Below are 15,425 nucleotides of genomic sequence, written 5' to 3'. Positions count from 1 at the left end.
AGCCAGCCCCATCTTCTGGAAGATCCATTGTGCATTTTGGTTTTCCCGTCTCCTATGAAGGCCAACCGGCCCCTCCCCCTGCCCTCACCCCTGCCACTCCACTCTTCACCCCTTCCCCTAACACATAGCTACCAGAGCTACCTCTGGACAGCTTTTTCTAAATCCCAGCCCTGGCCAGGCCAGCCCTGGCCAAACCTCACGTCTGTGATTCAGCCCTGGCACCTACTCTGCGCCAGGTATGGGGCAGGCACTGGAGACACCTGAGACACCCAGAGCGTCAGGGTTGGGGGGAACGTCCAGAAAACAAAGTCAACAAATCCATCAGCAAAGCACTTCACACCAATAACAACCGCCTTGAAAGAAAAAGAAAACACAATGTGGTATGGGGAATGGGGTGGCTGCTTCAGATGAGGGGGTTGGGGAGGGTTCTGGGGTGAGGCCTGGGATGGCAGGGGCTGGTGTGGGAGGGGCCGTGCTGGAGGGAGAGGGTTCAGGGAGAGCCCCAGGTGTGGCCAGTGCACAGGGGCCCTTCTAGGCCTTCGTTCAGAGCTTGGTGGGAAGCCACGGGAGCTTTCCCCCTGGTGAGCGAGCTCCTCTGATTTGCATGTTTCAAAGTTCACGCTTCCTGGGTTATTGTTAGGTTGGGACAAGGAGGAAAGGGAACAGATGCTTTGTCTAGGGGGGTTCCACTGAGAAATAGATGGCACTAGGAGATGCTTTGTCTACAATGGGAGGAACAAATTGACCAGAGGGGGCTTCCCAGAAGGAACAGATGACATGTCAATGGGCCTTCCAAGGAGGCGACAGATGTTTGGTCTACAATGGCGGGTCCCCAAGGACTGACCAACCAGAAAGGGGTAGAAAGGACACAAAGTGGAGATATACACAAGGCCACAAGAGTGTCTTTGGAGAATCCCCACAAGTAAGGTGACAGTATCCTCAAGTGACCTACCTTCATTAACATGGTAAAAATCACACCCACCTGCACCGTGACAGTTTACAAATACCATGGCAACCCCTGGAAATTGCCTTACAAGGTTAAAAGTTCCCAGTTCTGGGAATTCTCCACCCCTTTCCAAGAAAAACCATGAATATTCCGCCCCCCACTTAACATAAAATTAGAGAATCAGCATAAAAGGGAAAATCTCGTTAAACTCAGGGTCTCCTCCACTCGCAGAGGTTGACCCATTCCTTCTCCAGAATGGACCATGCTTTAATAAACTTGGGCACTTTGCTCCATCGACTTGGAACCAGTGACCATTCTTTGGTGCTGGGAGCCAAGAACCAGGGAACATGGACCTGACATCTGGTCCCCACACTAGACACTACGAGGGGACACCCTGGGAGTGTGCTGTGGTTGCCCGAGCATGAGATGAGGCGGCCTGGGGAGGGGCCGATGGCAGTGGAGGTGGAGGGCAGGGGACAGGGTCAAGAGACCCCTGGGGGAGGGCTGACATGGAGGCTGGGGGATGAGAGGAAGGGGTGAGTCAGGAGGAGTCCAAAATTTTTGACCTGGTCCCATTTCCTTAGCAAGTGGGGAAGGCTGGGGAGGAACAGGCTACAGCCACAGGGCTCAGGCGGGAGGAAGAGCAGCCTCCTCCCCCTCGAGGTCCTCATCCCCTCAGCTCTGCGCTGCAGCCCCTTGGAGCTCTGTGCCCCTGGACCGTTGCCCAGCAAGTTCCATGAGGCCACGTCCTTCCTTCTCTTTTCTGGGGTTGGATTTATACTTGAAACCCAGTTCAGGCGGCACCTACTTCCACACAGCCTGCCTTGGTCATCCCCCAGTCCTCTAGGTCCACTGAAGGCCGCCTTCCCCCCAGGACGCGTCTGAGCCCTGTAATCTAGAGCACCCTGCCAACCGGCCCCACCCACCTTCGCTCACCTGTAGAATGCCAGCTGGAGAGCCACCTGGATGAAGGCGTCGGGGCTGCATTTCTGCTTCTTAATGAATGTTTTCCCGTAGTTGTCAAACTTATAAACAGTGAAGTCAAGATTCTTTACTATTCTGTGGGAGGAAAAAAAAGATGCTTTTATTGCATGCGAAACAGAATGCAAGCACCACAGAGCCCACCCGGGTTCCCGGGGCGGGTCTGTGTCCCTGCCCCCCAGGAGTGCGCCGTGGCGTCAGAGACATGTCTTGACCTATCGCAGTGGCAGGAGGCACGCCAGACCAGGGCCGCTCTGTGCTGAAGGTGGGTGAGGAGGTGAGCCTGGCTGCAGCAGTGAGGGGCAGGGAAGGGCACAGCGGGCAGGGGAGAGACATTCGCATTGGCACGGAGGACACGGAGAACACTGCCCGCAAACAGAACCCTGCGAGCCCACTGCCCGGAAGCAGGCCCGACAGAGGCCCTGATCCAGCCCGTCTGCGAAGGTGTGCGGCCTCCCCACCGTGTCCCTTGGCATCTGGCCCTCCCGGTGGAGCTCGTTGCTCAGGTGGCCACAGCGGCATCTCCTCCCGAGACATCTCTGCAGCGCTGGGGGAGGAAGGGCCTGGGTTCTGGCCACTTGTCACCATCACCACAGCGAGGGTGGATCATCTGGGGCTTTGCTAGTGGCCAGAAACCCATTTTACCCAGAAACTGCTGCTGAGTGTCCGGTGACAGGCCCGGGCCTTCGTCATAGTCGGAGCAACAGGACAACCCCCCGAGTCTACACCTAGGCTCTTGGGCACTGGCCACTCCACGCTGACGGATCTCCTCCTTCGAAATGAGTCTGGGGTCCAGGCCGGCTGCCCACTGGAGCAGTGTCCAGCAAGGTCCTGCCCACCAGTCGTGTGTGAGCACAGGGTCCTGGGGGGACGCCTGACTCCCGCTTCCCTCGGGACTCCGTGCGTCCCGCCTGCCCCTCCTTGAATCACTCCTCCTGCCTACAGGGGCTCAGCTCTCGGGGGCCATGCCAGGTGCTGGGGACCCAGGGGCGCTTGGAGGGGGCCCAGTTCCCACAGGAACTTGCCCCTCTTCCCACCTGTTGACACAGTCCTCGGACAGACTGAGCTCACTGTCACTACAGCCCTTGGAGATCTCTTCCCAGCTGTGTCCGCTCAGACCCCCTTTCCCCAGCCGCTCAGGACCCCCGAGGCTCCTCCTGCGTCCCCCCCTGCAGGCCTCTTGGGCTCCTCTTATCCTCAGAACACACGGGGTCTGCCCAGGTCCTCTACAGTGAGCGGGCTCCTTCCTCTCCCCGGGCCTCCCGGCCCCCGACTCGCTCCTCTGGCAGCCGCCTCACCCCGAGCAACGCTGTGAAGTCTCAGCGTGAGCATCACTCCGTAGCAACCCGAGGCTTCCCCCTCCCCAGCAGCTGTCTGGGGAGGGGTCCTCTCCACCCCCGGCCTCCCGGCCTGGCCATACTCTGTCCCTCACCCGCGCTGTTCCCCAAGCCCTGGCACAGAATCGCCCAGGGCTCTTCGCCACCAGCAGGCAGCTCTGCAGGCTCCACGACAGGACAGCGAAGCTCTTTACAGTGTGGCCCCCGCTTCCCTTTTGTGCCCCGACTCTGGCCATTCTCTCACTTGCTGGTCTCCAAACCAGCCTGGGTCATTACGAACCTGTACAGATTTGAACAAGCTGCTTTCTGCCTCGTTCCCTTCTGCCTGCACCGTGAACGCCTATCCACCCTCCGAGGCCCGTCTCTGGAAACCCCGCCCTCACTATGCTGGCCGAGTTAAAGCTCCTGTCTCTTTGTGGGTTCAGATCTGCATGGCTTTCTTTGGTTTCGGCACTAATCTTATCGTGCCACACATGCTTTGGTCTGGGGTCTACTTCCTCCACTAAAGTGTGGAGCGATGGCCCCACGGCACATAAATTTCTGTGAGGCCTGGCATGTGTTTGATGAATGAATGAATGAATGAATGCATTCATGCTCACTTACTGAATGAGGGAATGAACAGACCTGGTTGCCAGCCCAAAGCTGCCAGCACAGCTGGCTACTGCCCCAGCACCTAGCCCCCCAGACGGGCTCACACCCATCCCCTGCCTGGATCCCGTGAGGGCCTCAACGATCCCCTTCCCCTTGGGTCCAAATGGCCCCTTGTCAAGTTGCAGTGTAAATTCAAGCAAATTGAAATAGCCTGGATTCAAATGACCTATTCAAAACAGTCGTTTATTACTCCCTGAAAGCAGGGGGTGATTTCTCAGCTTGACTCTGCTCAGTCAGGTGAAACCTGCCAAAAAAAAATAGCCCCACGTTTGCATTTTATGGAAATAATGGATACTTCAGCAAGGTTATTTCCCCGAGAGTTATAACTCCTTTGTAGTTTGACTACATTTCCATGAGGACAGCAGTGGAGCTGGGTCTTTGGAAACTTCCAGGGTGCCCAAGCAGCTGGGGTTGGGGGGCAGGTGGCCCCCAGAGGACCATCTCGAAGGAGACTTTGGCCTCTCCTTACCGTTGAAGTTTTTCTGCGGAAGAAGCCAAGTGGCCTTGAATTTCTGGGGAGCATTTCCACCTCAGCCTGCGAGGGGCTGGGAGCTCGCTGACGGAGTCCGCTCGGACCAGCTTCTTGTCGCTGTTCATCCTGCAGGCAGAGAGGCGACCTCCTGAGGCCCTGCCACTGGAGAGCCACGGGGCTGCACGGATCTTTGCCCCCTGCCGTCACCTGAGCTGTTGGTGTGTGTGGCCAGGCAGTTTCAGGGACACGAGCTGCCCCTGAACCACGGCACAGCAGAATAAACCGAGGCTCAGAGAAGCCACCAATATTAGTAGGTGGCAGAGCCAGGCTTCCACCCAGTTCCTCCTGACTCCAAAGACCATTATTTCTTTTCATTTTTGTCCTGTTAGATCACACGACACCATTAACACTTACATAACACTCGGAAAGACACTTAAGAGCAAGCCGTGCTCTGTCTACCAGGGCTGTCTGCCCACTGGGCTTGCCTTGCATTTCAGTGGCCCCGAAGAGTTCCGTGGAAGAGATCGAGGACGTCGGTGCAAGGAGAAGACCCTCGGGGGGAAGGGGCAAATTTGTGAGTGGAGGAAGAGCACTGTGTGTGTAAGGCCCAGAGAAGCCTCAGTCTGGCCAGCTCGGAAGCTGGAGAGGGACCCAGCCCAGGGGACCCTCTGTGCCAGGTCAGCACTTGGCCCAGCTCTGGCTCAGGACAAGTGACAGGTATTGACCTGGGCTTCCTCTCTGCTCACGGCAGAGGCTCCTGCGAATTCCTCACCACGCCTCTCCCTGATGGCGCTAAGGTCTGCACCTCCTATCCATGGCCCTGGAGCACATGAAGTCTCATTCTAGCTGTGTTTCCAATCCACCCTTCGCTAAGACACTTTGCAGACCAAGCCCCCCAGCGGCCGCCCCCATTCTTCCCGGCCCTGGCAGCCTGCCCCACCCCCAGACTCACATGTGCTTGAGCAGGTGCTCCGTGCACTGCACCAGGACGATGCCATCGAACGGGGAGTGTTCGCACACCACGCCGCAGGTGCCGTCTCGGCCCACCACGAACTGCAAGGGGAAGAGGGAGTGGGCAGACCCTGAGACAGCCAGCATTTCAAGCCAGCCCCTTGGCTCCAGCTCAGGCCCCCCAGCTTCTCAGGGGCACCCCACTCCAAGGACACCCACACACATCATTTCCCAAAGAGAACGCTGAACAATGATTGTGGTGGCCTGAGAATATGAGAGTCTCAAGACAGCTCTGAACTGTGTGACCTTCCCACGCGGGCTCTGGGCAGTGCGGGAGGAGCCCCACGGTCCCTGGCTGAAGCAGCGCAGGGATTCTTTGAGCTCACACCGAGTCCACACGGTGTCCTCGGGGCACGGGCAAGCCCCTCCAGCCTCTCTCAGCCCTGGTTCCCCTTCCTGCTGCACATCGCAGCCATCGTCCTGCAGTGCTTGCGTGACAGTTCATCTGGGGGACCCTATTTGTTTCAATGCCACTGGTTTTATTCCCAGGAGCTAGACCGGAGTCCACTCTGCAGTAGATGCTCGATAATTTTGCTGAACGAGTGAAAATGAAAGACGATGATCTGAGTTGGATGGTAAGCAGACCCCTGGGGAGAAATAAAATATCCCTCCAAGGCGTAAAGGAGAGGTGCATAAAAGGTGCTCTGAGAGTTGCCGCCTGGGCTTTGAGTCAGGGACCCGCACCCCAGTTGTGCTGCTGCGGGGCACTGGAGAGCCTCGAGGAGACACTTCGGCTCTCGGGACTTCCGTCTGCTGTCACTGAAAATGGGCCGGTAGGGCCCAGCTCACAGTCGAGACGAGGAAAAGAGGGGAAGTGTAGGAAGGAGCCACAAGCCCAGCAGAGATCACTCATGACTTTTCTAAATGACTGTATTGAGCTGACTTGGAAAAGGAACATCCACAGGCCACGAAAGTACTGGGAGAAAATAAAGAGAAGGACAAGGTTTGGTTCTTAAAGTGTAACCCAAGTAAAGCAGAGCCGCCTTGCAGCTCATCACACTCAGGAGACCCTCGTCCTCCATCCGCAAACAAACAAAACCAGCCAAGCGGCCCTCGCAGTCTTCACTGCGCCGCCCACACGCCGCGAGCTGCTCTCCGTGTCCTCCCGTCCCTCACGTCGCCGTGTGCAGGGCTGGATCTTTACTCCCGCTCTTCAGACGACAAACTTCCCACAGAGCTTCTCCCAAACCCATCCCTTCCAGGCTCTCCCTCTCCCCAGCGGCTCTGCTTTTCTGTCCCGAGACAAGCTCTCCATCCCCTCGAATTCAGGTCCACGGAGCCTCGCCGGCTTCTCCAGCTCAGCTCCCGGATCATCTGTGCCGCCCACGAAAAGAGCCCGGACGGTACAGCCTCGCCCACCGGAGATGAGGCGACGCACCCACTCCCACGCTCCTGCCTTTCTGTCCCCGTCTCTAAAGGAAGGGCGGGAGGTGGCGTCTTTCAGGAACTGCCACCCAGGCTCCCTTTGCCCCAGGTCCTGCGCATCCATTAAGTCACGAACCCCCACAGCTGCTCCGTGAAGGATGGCAAGCCACTGGCACCACTGTGGAGGCTAAAGCAGCTGGCACAGCAGCAAGAGAGCTCATCAGAAGCAGCAGAATCAATATGCAAACCAACACAAAGGGAACCTGTAGAACCGGGGACAGAGCGGAGGACAATGAGGTGTTGCCTAGACGTGCTCACCAACGTGAGCTAAGCTAACCCGACGCGGAGAGACGGTTTGCTGCCTTTTACATGGTCATCGTGGATGCGTGGTGGCTTTAAAACTAAACAAGACTGGATTGGGGATGGGCATGTTGGGGGTAAAGGATGGAGGAGTGGAAATGAACGGCCCTGCCCAGACGTCACGCCGTCTGCATGGGTATCTTTCTCTAGACCAAAGAAATGTCTTGTTTCTAGGCTTCTGTTGTATGAATGCAAAAATACGAATTATTTCATTTTAGGACTTTTCTCCTGTGGGGAAGCTGGCCTCCCCTCGGGGGTTGAGAGCGGTGGACACGAGAACAGCTGGCAGCCTTGGCGCCACACACCTTCCTGCCCAACGCGCTCAGGGCGCGCTCGGCGGCGGTTGCTCTCCTGCCCCCGGCAGGGCCCCACCGCGCGGTGTGACCCAGACCTTCCTGGCACAGGCTGCAGGGAGCTCCGGGAGTTTGAGCCGGGTCTGGCCACGTGCTCCTGAGAAGAACGCTGGCCAGTCGGGAGGTCGACACCGACAGCACCCGCCCCCTGTCCCGCACCAGCGCGGCGTCCAGCGCGTGCCGGCTCTGGGCGCTGGACTGGGCCACTCGCTCGCGCGCTCAGTGCGCGGCCGGGCTCTTGCAGGGCCAGCGAAGTGGGGCTTACCTGCAGGGACTTGTCGTACCAGCGGTTTGCCCCGTTCTTGCCGCAGCCTCCGCCGTGAAGGAGCTGGAGCGCCCTGTTGGTGTCGCTGGGCTCCAGGCCGCCTGGCGCATCCAGGCACACGAGGCAGATGCAGCGCTCGATCATGTCCAGCGAGTCCCGGTTGGTGGAGTCTGCAGAGCAGGCGAGCATGGCCTTAGCACCTGTTCCGCTCCGGGCCTGGGGTCCCCTCTGCAGAGCCCCCCGCACGGCAGGGCAGCCCTGTTTTCCAGGAACACGCACCAGGACTCAGATCTGGAGGCAGCGCTGACCCGCGGTGGCGGGCAGTGAAGTTGGCCAGGCTGCCCTGAACCTGCGTCCTGCCCCCGTGGCCCGGCTCACTCCCAGCGTCCCTCCGAGAGTCCTGCCTCCAGCTACAGCCGCTGCTGCCCCGGATGTGTGAGCCACTGAGCCTTCCTGCCAGGGCGAAGCGGGTGCTGGGACCCTGAGGCTGGCCCACGCTAGCAGAGGGCCCCTTCCGCCGCCCAGCAGCACCGTGCACTGTGGCACGCGCGAGCCACGCCTATGGGTAGGAATGTTTATTTGTCCTGAACTATGATTTTCAAACATTTAAATTAGCTGTTGAAATTGTAAAGTTAGGCAATTTCCTATGAAAATCTGCAAAAAGTGTGTTACTCGCCCCTGCCCGCAAGCCGTTGGCTCAGAGGCGGAGCTGCAGGCGTATGGGGTCGAGCTCACAGGGGCCGTTTCAGGCACATGGACTCATCGGGACCAAGACTAACAGCCACTTAGGGCAGGAGGCGGGTCACCAGGGGAGCCCAGGCTGGACCGCAGCTGTTTCTCATGTATAGCCCCTGACAATTCCCAGGCTCTGGGACCTTCTTCTACAGGAAGGGGGCTTGGAAAGGGAACTCCCCCACCCCCTGCCCGGTAGCACTGGGGGATACAGACAAGCACAGCTTTTCTGGAGGGGGAGCGGGGGAGTCAGGCAGAGGACCTGACTTCTCCATGGGGGACATGCATGTTCTTCCTGGAGAACAGAGCTGCCAGCCAGGTGGGCTGCCCTGGGCAGCTTCTCCACCAGGCATGGGGAGGTTCACAAAGCCCGCCCCGTGGGACCTGATCCAGGCCAGGGCTGTTCCTGCTGTGTGTCCCCTTCTTCCAAACAGGAGTCTCTATCGTGCAGACGTGTGCTTTCCCCACCCTCTGACACTGGGTGTAGCAGTAGATAGCCTGCCTTTTGGTTTAAAGTTCACCAAAAGTTAAATAGTCAACCAAAACCAAAGTTTAATGTTTTGGCTTAAAATTCCAAGGAGTCACATCATGACGCAACAGTGATGGCTGCACAAGGCCCAGAGATCCTGACCTCTGGGCTGGATGCTATGACGAGGTGAGGCACAGATTTCTCCCCAGCCCGGGGCAGGGGTGAGAGTGTCCTGTGCATGGGAAGACGCGGTGCATGGTGTTTGCAGGCGAAGGGTGGAGACTGCCAGCTGCATGCTCTAGCTCCTTTCTCCCCTTGCTCACAAGGGCCCTGGTTTTAGCCTGGTACAGGGACAACAAACTAAAGCTGTATTTCCCAGCCTCCCTTACAGCCAGGGGTAACCAGGCGTCTAAATTCTGCCAATAAGATCTAGAAACTGTATGACAGCGTATGGGGAACCTCCTTAAGGATAACTAGCACGTGTTTTGTCCTTTCCACCCTCCTCCGTCCTGCTGCCGGAGACACAAGTGTAATGGCCAGAGCTTGTGCCCCCCCGTTGCCTTCCTGAGGCACGTGGACAGCCCCCTTCCCAGTGTGTCAGTCAATCCCCAAGATGCTTCCATGTGTCTCATCAACACCTGCTGGGTATGCAGATGGTAAGGCCACCTGCGCTGGTCTCTGCTCCACCCAGGTGATTTCTTCAGGTCCACAAGACGCATCTACAGGCGCCCTTGCCCGAAAGGAATGCCCGGTCCCCATCCATTCCCTTCCTCATACTTTTTGCAAATCCTGGGGGCAGGAGGTGTCTCCCACAGCAGGCCTACTCTGGGAGGCCAGCCCAGCTTGGGACATCTGTTCCTCCTTCTTATCTAGAAGGAGGCTTTGGGGAGCCCTGTGCTTTCAGGACCCCTCCAGGTCCCTAGGAAGCCAGGGTGACTCTTACTTCTGCATGGCCTCTGGGGCTTTCCTGCCTCAGTCTGATCAGTATCAGGCTTTGACTGCGCCCTGAGGATCTGAGGTACGTGAGAGTCAGTCCCCTTCCTCTAAGCTCCGTAAGTGTGGCGCAGCCACCACATCGGAGCAGCTCCTTCTGCCCACAAGGGAGAATCCAAGCTTCTAAACACGACACCCTGGGCTCCACGACTCACCTCTGCTGCCCCTCAGGTCACCTCTCAACCTCCCCGCATCCCTGCCTGGGCCTCACAGCCTCCTGCTGCCCTCTGACACCTGTGCACGTGCCATCTCCTGCTGCCCTCTGACACCTGTGCACGTGCCATCTCCTGTTCCCAGGACAGGGCCCCTTCTCCTACTCCGCCCGTCAAAGCCCTCCCCAAACCCCGTAATCCTCTAGCCGAGCCGGTCCTGCCCTGGAGGACTCTGACACCCAGAGCTCGCCACCTCTGCTGCCTGCTCAGCGCAGATGTGGAACCTCACTGTGTCCATCGGGCCAGCCTCACACAGTGCCCGAGCCCAGGGCTGGACCTGCCCCTCTATAACCACCACCCCATACTGCACAGTGAGTGACCCCACAACTGTCCCTGACCCACATGCTTCGGGCAGTCACTGCCCGTCCAGCACCTACAGACCTTGGAGCCCCGATCTGGTGCCCTCCCAGAGGTCTGTGAGCTTGCCGAGGGCGGGGCCGGGGTCCCGAGCACAGGCTGGGTACGGGAAAGTGTCCATGGTTGGTGATGGACTTCAGTGTGCTTCCCTTGGCCTGGCCCAGGTGGGGCGGGATCTGCGCACCCAGCTCAGAGAGGGGGCCTGGAGGTGCCCATTGGCTAATGGGAAAGGCCCATGTCCTTCTGAGGAACAAAAATCCACAACCTCTGCAGCATCGAGCATCATGGTGTGGTGGGGGAATGGGGCAGGATGTGAAGCTGGGATAGCGTAGGAATTTCTCCCCCCTGCAAGGCCCCCTGCTCTGCCCCTCTCCCTTCCAGTAGGTGACCCTGCAGATGGCCGTGATGCTCAGCCCTGCACTGTGTGCTGTGCCAGGGGCCTCTCAGGCTCCCAGGCTAGCCAGCACCTTCAGGGAATGGGGAGGCCTTGGCCAGGCCTGGGTCAGGTTCAGATCAGCAGAGAGGAAGGGAGAGGCATGCAAGGAGGGATACAACAGTGCGGGGGTGGGGAGGCTTGTAGGTGGAGCTTCACTTACAGCTCGTGAGTGACGGCATGCAAGATTTAGGGGAGGCTGGAAGAACACAATGATGTGATGCTATTAGCCAACCTTTGCTGAGCACCTACTATGTGCCTGATATCAATCTAAGCATGCATATTGATGCATATGCGATAGGCATCATTATCATGCCTCATGTTCAGGTGAGGCCATTTACAAGGCTGCAGTTATAAACAGGGAATGATAATAACCATCCAGTAAGTGGGGGAGCGGTTTGATCCCAGGCATCCAATTGCAAAGCCAGGTTCCCCATCAAGGGCTCTGCATGCCAGGCTCAGTGCAGTGACATCATCCAGCAACAACAGGGAGTCACCGAAGGATCTCGGACAGAGCTTGATGTGGTCTGAGCAGAGTCTAGGATACTCGGCAGCTTGGGGAAGGCATGTCCTGGATGCCAGTCCAGGGGTCATGGGCAGCCTGAACACCTTGATCCTGCTGGCCATGCCTTGGTGAGCTCCAAGAGCCCTGGCTCAGCAGTTGCCTTCACCAGGCTTTCCTTAGGAACAGCCCCGAGGCCAGTGTTGAGTGAGCAGATTACGGCTCCCTAGGAAGCCTACAGCAAGCCGGTCCAACCAGGAGGCTGGGAGCGGGCCTGATGCAGCCTCCGGGCAGGAGAGCGGAGCTTGGCATGCTCCTTCCCTGCTGAGCCATGCAAAGCTGGGAGCAAGAAAAGATAGCTCCCTGGGCATCAGTGCCCTGCTACCTCCAGGCCAGAGAGAGGGATCCCCGAGGAGGGGCTGAGGCCTTGGCATCACACGCAGGCTGTGCAGAGCCCAGGAGCTCAGCACCACCCAACGGGAACCAGGTCCTGGCTCGTTAGATAGAGTGAAGTGGGGGAAGGACAGCAAAGCTGGAAGCCAGGTGGCCTTGCAAATGAACTCCCTGCATATAAGTAGCGGATCGGTCAAATGCTGACAAGCTTATCATGTAAGGCAGTAAATGAACTACACCCAAACTCATCCACCATGACTCTGGCCCAAACGTAATGGAAACATGGGGCAGCAGGCTGGAGGCACATGGCAGGAGCCGTTTGTCTTGTGGCGTCCTCATCGAGCACATCGAGGCTCGTTTAAAGTGGTAAATCAATCTTCCTCAAGGAGCCCCTGCTTAATAGTGAGAGGTGGGAATTGAGTAACAGGAGGAGCTTGCTCTAACACCCACGCCTGGGGAGCTGACAGCTTCGGCGGTGCGGAAATTCCAGAGCCCATAAGGCTTTGGGGAGCCCTGGGGCTGCTGTTAGAGGTTGGAAGCTTATAGACTGTGACTCAGGTGAGCAAAGATAAAGCAAACACGCGGCCCCGCTGCCTGTGGAGGGCTGCAGGTGCTGTCCCCAACATGCACACCTGTGCACAAGCACACATAGGCACAGATGGCCCTCTCTGGCACGCTCGCCTTCTCTGAGCTGTTACCTGGGAAGTTCGCGTGAGTCAGATTTCTACTGTCCTGCCTGTCCTCTCTCACACGGTCTGGGGAGACGGATGCACTGAGCTCCTTCTCAGAGGCTTAGAGCTTCTAAACCTTTGCCAATCTCATGTGAGTACCTTTCCTCCCAGATGAAGGGGTTGCACCTCCCTTTGGGAGATAAATCTGCTGTCACACATTCCATATTCTTCCCTACTCTGCGGCCTATGAGGTGATCTTTATGCTCCTGGTCCCCAGAGGCTATGAGGAGTCTGACAAAAGTGTTTCTCGCCCAATGAGACCTGATTCTCACAAAGTAAAACTGCTTTGACTTGAGTTACAGAAGCCTCTTTTAAACCGCTGAAGAGGGAGTGTCTTCTACTTCCAGGTAGATGAAATTGATTTTTCCTTATTTCTCCCACTAAAAACCCTGGATGTTATATTTCAAACAAATGTAAGAAGACTCTGAAAGATGGAGAAAGGAAGGCAGACCAGCTAGGAACCTTGGGACCCAAGGCCACACATGGTGGCAAGTTCTCTGGGTATCATAGACTGAATTGTGTCCTCTGAAAATTCATGTTGAAGCCCTAAACCTCAATGTGACTGTATTTGGAGATAGGGCCTTTAGAGAGATGATTAAAGTTAAATGAAGTCATAAGAGTGAGATTCTAATCCAACGGGGCTGGTGTCCTTATGAGAAGAGGAAGAGACATCAAGCATGTGTGTGTAGAGAAAAGGCCACGTGAGGACACAACAAGAAGGTGACTGTCTGCAAGCCAAGGACAGAGGCCTTGGGAGAAGCCAACCCTGCTGACGCCTTGATCTCAGACTGCTAGTCTCCAGAACTATGAGGAATAAACTTCCGTTGTTTAAGCCCCCAGCCTGTGGGATTTTGTTGTGGTAGCCCCAGCAAACTAATACATGGCATTTTTTTTTACCTAAAATATCCCATACTTGAAGCTGAAGAGGACAACAATATAAAAACACAAGTGAGTATAGACAAAAACAAATAAACAACAAAAGCCTGCTCTCTCTATCCAGAGGATCAGAGTAGCAAGACATGAAACTTTTAGATAATCATTCTACTTCACCAAACACTGTAGAAAAAAAATGTGTCACTACCCCTCTCCCCACCATCCTTCCTCATTTCCCTTCTCCACCAGCAAAGGCTGAGTGGGCAGCCTAGACAGCTACCATCACCAGTCTGTAATGAGGCATCTCGGCCTCTGAAGGTATCAGTGAAGGTATGGTCTCAAATGGAAGCTGGGACTTTCATCTCCATTGGGCAGTAACCAGCCCCCCAACCCATTCCAACACAGTATTAATAGAGACCATGTAGGAAGCTTGAACTTCCACCCCTATGCAGCAGTAATAAGGAGTAACCTCCCCCAGGGTGTCAATAGAAGCTACGGGAGGAACCCGTACTTCTTGCTCCACCTTTCTATAACCTTATCCCTGCTCTGCTGGAGAAGTGTCAAGGGAAGCCAGTTAGAACAGGTTTAAATAAACTTCAGAGTATCATAAGATAATACCTCCATGTTTCCATAGAAAATCACTCATCATACCAAGAACTAGGAAAATCTCAACTCGAATGAAAAAAGGCAACCAGTAGATGCCAGTACTGAGATGACAGATATTCAGAATTATGTGACAAATATTTAGAAAGCAGTAATAAAAAAGCTTCAACAAGCAATTCTGAACACATTAGAAACAAGCGAAAAAAACAGAAAGTCTCAGCAAAGAAAGAGAAATTCTCAACAAAAAATAAGGATATAAGGGGGGGCAGGGGGAACATACGTAACCTAAACATCTGTACCCCCATAATATGCTGAAATAAAAAAAATAAGGATATAAGAACTAAATAGAAATTTTAGAACTGAAAAATAGAATAACCAATATAAAAAGCTCAGTGGATGAACTCAAAAGCAGAATTTATGGAGTAGAGAAAAGAATCAGTGAACATGAAGACAGAACAACAGAAATTAGCCAATCTGAAAAGCAGAGAGAAAATAGACTGGGAGGAGAAAAATGAACAGAGCCTTAGGCACCTGTGAGACAAAAGGTCTAACATTATGTCATCGAATTCCCAGAAGGAGAGGAGAGGAGAAAGAGGGCAGAACAGGAAGTACTCAGAGAAATAATGGATAAAATGTTCCCAAATTTGGAAAAATACATAAACCTAAAATTTCAAGAAGCTGAGTTAACCCCAAAGAGGATAAATTCAAAGAAATATACAACAAGGCATATAATAGTTTAACTTCTGAAAACTAAAGACAAAGAAAAAATATTAAAAGCAGCAAGAGAGAAATGACACTTTATCTATCGGGTAACAGCAATTAGAATGACAGTAGATTTCTTATCAGAAACCATGAAGGCCAGAGGGAAATGGCACGTTTTTCTAGTGCTGAAAGAAAAGAATTGTCAATCTAGAATTCCATATTCAGAGTTCTGAAAATATATTCTGAAAAAGTATATTCTGAAAAATACCTTTCAGAAATGAAGGGGGGAATCAAAACATTCTCATTTGAGGAAAAAATTATCCCTAGCAGACTTACCCTAAAAGAATGGCTAAAGGGATTTTCCTAAAAAGACAGGAAATGATAAAAGAGAAATACCAGAACATCATAAAGGAAGAAAGAATAGTAGAAATAATAAAAGGGAAATACTGGAGCATCACAAAGGAAGAAAGAACAATCCAAGTAAATAAATTCATTTTTATTTTCCTTTCAAGTTTTCTAAATTATGTTTCACTGTTGAAGCAAAAATTATAACACTTCCTGCTAAGGTTCTAAATGTATATGAGGAATTATTTAAGACAATTATATTGTAAACAGGGGAGAGTAAAGGGAATAAAGGGTGGTAAGCTTTCTGCACTTCACTAGAACTGGTAAAATTTCAATACC

General features: G+C 54.6%; 1 protein-coding gene across 1 annotated transcript in view; it reads right to left on the bottom strand.

The window, feature by feature from the left end:
- Nucleotides 1-15,425, bottom strand: part of CHAT (choline O-acetyltransferase) — a 48,716-nt gene that overhangs the window by 9,670 nt on the left and 23,621 nt on the right. Inside the window, exons 8-11 of the mRNA XM_012663861.1 lie at nt 7,742-7,911; nt 5,340-5,440; nt 4,385-4,513; nt 1,883-2,005 (exon numbers count right to left, since the gene is read on the bottom strand). Coding sequence (XP_012519315.1) covers nt 1,883-2,005; nt 4,385-4,513; nt 5,340-5,440; nt 7,742-7,911 — 523 coding nt within the window. The remainder of the gene's footprint in view (nt 1-1,882; nt 2,006-4,384; nt 4,514-5,339; nt 5,441-7,741; nt 7,912-15,425) is intronic.

Source organism: Propithecus coquereli, unplaced genomic scaffold (assembly GCF_000956105.1).
Source record: "Propithecus coquereli isolate 6110/MARCELLA unplaced genomic scaffold, Pcoq_1.0 Scaffold839, whole genome shotgun sequence".
Classification (NCBI taxonomy): Eukaryota; Metazoa; Chordata; class Mammalia; order Primates; family Indriidae; genus Propithecus; species Propithecus coquereli.
The sequence above is the reverse complement of the archived record's forward strand: the minus strand, read 5'-3'. Positions and strand labels throughout refer to the sequence as shown.